A 6,488-nucleotide genomic window follows, 5' to 3' on the forward strand; every position below is an offset into this window, starting at 1 on the left:
TGTGAAATACTCCCTCCCTTCGTTCCTTATCCCTTTCTTGGACGATGTGAGATTTTATATAATTTTATTGTGTATATTAAGTGAAAAGAGAATAGAGAAGAAATAAAAGATAATATTTCTATTTAGGGATAATTGCCTTAAAAGTTATAAACTTTTGTTAAATTCTGATTTTTCCCACGAACTATAAAATTAGCGTATAATGTCACGAACTTTATGATCGGTTTCCGTTTTCCCATGGCGGTTTTTCCGGCTATGAATTCATCTGATGTGACTGCCAAGTATGTGTTGAGTGGATGACGTGGATGCCAAATTTTAAAATGACGTGTCTTATCATCCTCAACCACTCCTCATCCCTACGTGTACTCTCTTCCTCCTCATCCTTACCGCTGCCGACAATCGGCCCCGACTCCACCACCACCGGAATTAGTTGACCTACTCTCTCTCTCTTACTGAAGCGAGGGAGTCGGTGAAGGAGGTGGCGACGACGGCGGAATTCGGAAACTCAGAGCTTCATGGAGGAGAGAATCCATATTCTCGACACTTTTTTGTCTCTGCTTATTCTTCTTGTTGTAGAGAGAATTCTAGAAGACTTTGTTGAATACGCCGAAGCGTCTTCTCTCACTCTTACTGCATTTCTGTGTCGGCGGTGGAGGTGGTGATGGTGGCGGCGGCATCGCGATGAGATTTCTATGTTTCACACGTTTATAAATCTGTCTTCTATTAGTCTTCCTTTTTCCGCGCTCTTTCTCGGCTCCGTTTCTCACTTTCTTCGAATTCCGGCAGTGGAGCTTCCTCCGCCGGTGGCAGAGGCTGCTCGGGCGGCGAGACGGGATTCATCAAACCCAAATCTTTGTAAAATCTCATGCTCGATCTCCCCTCCCTCAAAGCTTCACCCTCTCTCACCACCCTCTTTGCAACCTCCTCCGGCAGCGGCGCCACCCATTCAGTCGGAAAATTTTTACCACCCGCAGTGGGTTTATACATAAAACTACGTCGTTTTAACTGTAGAAAACGATGTCGTTTTATGAATTTTCCGGCGATCTCCATGTCAACTTTCAGGCTTGCCACGTAAGCTAATTTTCATCCGGAAACCATAGGGTCGGGTCAAAATGAGAGATACCAGCAATCCGGCAAAGTTCGTGACATTATACGCCAATTTTATAGTTCGTGAGAAAAATCGGAATTTGATGAAATTTATGACATTTATGGCAGATATCCCTTCTATTTATAGTAACAAGTCATCTTAGGAAAATTTTTTAAAAAAAGGTAATAATACAATTACCTATCTTGGTGTTTATTAACCCTAGAAAGTGTTTAATACGTGGGATTAATTTGACACGATGGTAATTGATAAACAGAGTCTTGGGATAATAAACACTGTCAGGAGTATTTGAATAGGAAGCTATGTTGCCTAACATATGATTTTCTCTTTGGGCCCCAATATTCATTAATATTATTTCAACTAGTTTTTTTTTTCTCCTCACCATAGTGGATTAGTTTGTGTCGATTAAATACTCCCATGTTTGATATACATAAATTTGTAGGACAATTAATTCATTTCATAACCCAAAGCAATAGTCACAACCACTTATTTTTATACTCTACACAATCATACAATACACGGCTGATTAGCTGCTGCCATTCACTAAAATTTTACAGAATCCCGTTTTACACTTGACAAGAGCCACAATTTTAAAAAAAGAAAAGAAAAGACAAAAAAAAAAAGAATTAGACGAAGAAGAAGAAAGACAAGAACCACAATTCGAGGAGGCTCCAATTCCAAGGCCCGAATTCCATAATACCAAACAGACCCTTAGAATTTCATAATTATAAATTTGGGGATACAAACACACACCACAACTACTATATAATTTCTTCAAATTCATATAATGGTGTCTATTACATACTAGGAGAAGAAATTGAAATTAAAGATAATTATAATGGCTACGCATTGAGTCTCATGTTCTCTTTGATTTAGGAAGAGGGCTGTTGCTGTCTCTTTGATGTGATACACTTGTGGTCCAATATTTCCCTTCACAGATGAAGTTTTGTGTAAAGATTTGGTTTTAAATGTTTGATTTTTGGGTGATCATAGGAAACCTATATTTTCTCAAAAAATCTTGCCCATGTGGTGTTGAGGACTCTCTCTACACGTTTTGCTTATTCCAGTGTCCCATGAGGATTGTACTCTTACCATTGCTTGTTGTACTTTCCTTTCTCAGCAACCACCAAAGTTTATATGTGTGTTGGTAAATGCTTGGGAATACAAAATGTGGACAAGGAAAGAGAATGAGAAAAATAAGCACAAATTGAATTTACCACAATGTTAACTTGACATGCAAATAATTTGAAACAAACAATGAAACAGTGAAACAACTAACCATATATTAATAGTTAATCAAACCAGAATCACAGTCACACTTACCATTGCTAGTCATTGAAATCACCTATTTCAAAATGTCACATAAATAATCTAATATGTTGTGCAACTTTTCCATTTTCACTCTTATTAGTATTATGATTTATTTTCATATATCTATTTTACCAAACATTAATAGAAACTAGAAATACGCACGCGCTTTGTTAGATCCAGAAAAAATTCCATAAACCGAGACAGAATTCATGTGTCAATTGCACTGTCATTCATTTTAAAATGCTTCTTTTAAAAAAAACAAAAGTGGATGAATTACTTTTGTAATTTAGTAATAACTAGAAAACTGCACGGGCAAAGTCCGTGCATATTTGCCCGTGCATATTTCTAATTTCTATTAATGTACTCCAATATATATCAGCTTACTAATAATAAAACGTAACCATACATTAATCGTACTCCAATATATATAAGTGAATCATAAGACTTGACTACAAGACAATGAAACCACAATCACACTTGCATCCTAGCTATTTACTTACTATAAATTAATGCAATAATATACTCCCTCTGTCCACGAAAAATAGTCTTATTTTATCATTTTGAGATGTCTACAAAAAATAATCTCATTTAGAAACGGGAAACTTCCTATTTCTTACTTTTTCTCATCTCTCTTACTTTCTCACTTTCCCTCTCCTACTTTATCTACTTTTTCTCTTCATTCTCTTATTTTACCAATATCTCATTAAAACCCGCGCCGTCCACAAATGAAACTATTTTTTTGGACCGAGGGATTATCTTAATTAATTACTAAATGCAAACCTTATTAATTATACTCCCTCTGTCCTATAAAAATATATGCACTTTCCATTTTCGTTCATCGCACAAATATATGTGCATTCCATTTTTGAAAAGTTTTATCATTTTATAATGTTGGTCTCACCATCCACTAACACTACCATTCTCCTCCTCTCTTTTACTAGACCACACCATTCTCCTCATCTTTCTTACTTTACCAAATTTGTCTTAATTCTCGTGTCATACCGATTGCCCATATTTTTGTGGGATTGAGCCGATGGACCCGACTAATGGGATTGAGCCGGTGGAGGGAGTCGACATCGCTGGACTCTAGACTTTCAGAGTGATAAATTTCACAGTGATAAATTTCACAGTGATATTTTTCAAAAAATCAACTTCAGATATATAGGCAAGAAATTTGCTATATATGTTTACCATACAATGAAACCCTTTGAAAACAAAATTAAGACAAATAATAAAACAAATTAGTGTACATATTATCACTCTTTCGGTCAAATTCGAAAATTATTTACATCTTCAAAGGTTATAGCAACATCAATCTAAAAACTTCCATTTATTGGAAGTTGGAACTCATCAATCGCTCATAGCTTATAATTAGTTTGGGCTGTAAATCTGAACTGTATTTCTTATTGGGCTAAGAAATTTGAGTTTCATATAAATCCATTTATTTTTATTATGTATTTCATTCTAAGTTATCATTTTTAATTTGGTCGTCACTACTTATGTAATTTTTAATTTCGAATATGTATCTCTTTTGAATTACATATGTTTTAATTATTAATTTAATTTTTTTTAGAAATATCTTAATTTAAATAAGTACGTATATGAAATTAGAGATTAAATAACGAATTAAAAAATGACCACTTCAATTAATTATAAAATGCATATTTTTTGTGGGTTTTCAAACTTTCAACTATTCGCCCCATAATATGAATCACATTTAGTGTGGACAAAGGTTTTAATAAAAAAAATTGGGTCGAATAAATTAGTGAATAATGGATCTCACTTATATATTTATTAATTTTATAATAAAATGTTAGTGGAATAAGTTGATGGAATGTGGAGTCTACTTAACATTTTATGGAAAAAGTGAAATATAACGTTTATTGTGAGACGGAACAAAATGGCAAAATGTTGACTCTTATTGTGAGACGGAAGTAGTGTCTATTATATACTAGTATCATTGGATTCCGAAATAATTATGACAAGCCAAATTAGTAGCCCATATATTTTAAGTTGACGAAATAAATACTCTTCATTAAGAAATCCTGATATTTGTTCACAAAACCACATTTACTATCCTAATTCATTGTGTGACAGATTTAGCTATGGATGGTATCTCCCATTTCACCTGTAGACTGCCCAAGAAGCTAAAGTATACACCCAACCAAACTCTACCCCACAACCCCTATAACTATCCCCCAAGCACACACATCTCTCTCTCTCTCTCTCTCTCTTCCTTTTGCCTTTGGAGAGGAAAGATGAGCTGCAGTGGCTGCCGAATCCTCCGCAGAGGCTGCAGTGACCATTGCATCCTAAGGCCATGTTTGGATTGGATCCCCGTCTCCAAACGCTCATATCTTTTGACCTTCATCGCCTCCATCCCCGTCTCCAAACGCTCCGGTATATAACCTCTGTCGCCACTTGTATTTTTTTTTAAATATGTAGTCGACCGTCCTAACATTATTAATATATTTTTTATTAATTATTGCAGCGCTCTTTCAGTCCCTCCTCTACGACGCGTGTGGCCGCACGGTCAACCCGGTCAACGGGGTTGTGGGGCTGCTCACCACCGGCAACTGGTATATCTGTCACGCGGCGGTGGAGACAGTCCTTGCTGGAGAGGTCCTGCGGCCAATTAGCCTTGGCGCCATGCAGGATTGCTCTAGCCAAGTCGGATGGGTGCCGAACTGCATTGAGACGATGGCGTCAGAGGCGTCGGTGCCGGAAAGTGGGGTTGATCAAGTTGAGGCTGAGGAAATGCCAAAGCTGCTCAACCTTCTTGCTTAAGCATGGGCTTTATCTAAAGAAGAAGAAGAAGACTTAATTGATCCTTTTTTTTCTTTTTCTTTTTTCTTTTTTTTTCAAATTAAGTGAGATGGGACTAAGTGGGGAGAAAATTGGCTTTTCATTTAGATCCCATGTTTAAATCGGAAATTGTATCTCTATTTGTAGGAGAGTACTATTTTGATTAATAAAGATAAAAATAAAATTATATATGGGCTCGTCGTAGATAATACCGAATTAAATGCACTTATAAAGTCGCGAATCTTGTACCGTTGCTTCGCCATTTGCAATAATTACATGCGTATGAAAAGTCGTGAGGAATGTATCGTTGTTTCGTCGTCACTGAAGTAAAGACATAAATTCAACCTCCAATTTTAAAGAAAATGAAATTAAAATTAAATACTACTAGTACTTACTAACTTACAATGGTTGTAATACTGTTTCGAAAGAAAATACAATGGTTGAAACTTGTAATACCGAAGCCCATAGGAAAGAATTGTGTGTATGTGTTTGTTTGTTGAATGAAATAACAACGTTTTACTCATTGCTCCATAGGGGGAGGCATTCTCAATTAGATTAATTAATTATATCTTTAGGTACTTAATTTATAATTTTGAGAAATGGTTTGACAAAGGGTTGATGGGCTACTCTTACAACCTTAGACGACCAAATATAAGTGTAAGATTTGTAATTAATTTAATAGACAACATTGGAATGTGTATGAGTCGTAGCTTTGGATATTGTGGGCAATATTCTCTCTTTGTGCTTCACTGTACTGCTACTCCTATATCTTCTTCATTTTTACAATATTTAGTGTGTTATGGAGTGAATTAATTTTCTTTAATTAAATGTGGGATTATAAAATTTCGTTTGGTTACTTAATTTTTATTATGAAATATACTTGTATTACTGTAAATTTGTAATGTGTGATATATTAACACAAAAACGCATTATTATATATAAAAACCATTGAAAAAAGTATGATTTCTAGCAAATATTTATGACCATAACTCGGTCAATTTGTCAATTACTAATTCTAGTAGTTCGATTTTTTTTTTTCCAAAAAGACTCTTTGTACCAATACGGTTCCATCAAAATATCACAAGTAGGCAATTCTCTAAAAATAAATGATAATGTGGACAATAATAGAATGAATTACCATTGTTTTTTGTTCTTCTTAAATTTAAGTGGAGTATCTCTCACATTATTTTATTGGATGTGAAAGTATAAGTGTTGCATTCCCAAACATTAATTTAAACCCATGAAGTTTCCTTGCACATAAAACAATTCA

At 35.0% G+C, this 6,488-nt stretch overlaps 1 protein-coding gene across 1 annotated transcript; it reads left to right on the top strand.

Annotated features, from left to right (window-relative positions):
* The first annotated feature begins 4,601 nt into the window (after window positions 1-4,601).
* LOC121758344 (LOB domain-containing protein 37-like) lies at window positions 4,602-5,405 on the top strand. Its single transcript, XM_042153752.1, has 2 exons — window positions 4,602-4,813; window positions 4,905-5,405. The coding sequence occupies exons 1-2, from the start codon at window positions 4,672-4,674 to the stop codon at window positions 5,198-5,200; spliced, it is 438 nt and encodes a 145-aa protein (XP_042009686.1). The 5' UTR covers window positions 4,602-4,671; the 3' UTR covers window positions 5,201-5,405.
* Window positions 5,406-6,488: the final 1,083 nt, after the last annotated feature.

This window comes from Salvia splendens, chromosome 12 (assembly GCF_004379255.2).
Source record: "Salvia splendens isolate huo1 chromosome 12, SspV2, whole genome shotgun sequence".
NCBI classification, from domain to species: domain Eukaryota; kingdom Viridiplantae; phylum Streptophyta; class Magnoliopsida; order Lamiales; family Lamiaceae; genus Salvia; species Salvia splendens.

Coding starts and splice junctions, on each gene's coding strand:
- LOC121758344 (XM_042153752.1), top strand. CDS start 4,672: ATGAGCTGCAGTGGCTGCCGAATCCTCCGCAGAGGCTGCAGTGACCAT. Junction 4,814..4,904: donor CCCCGTCTCCAAACGCTCCG/GTATATAACCTC, acceptor TAATTATTGCAG/CGCTCTTTCAGTCCCTCCTC.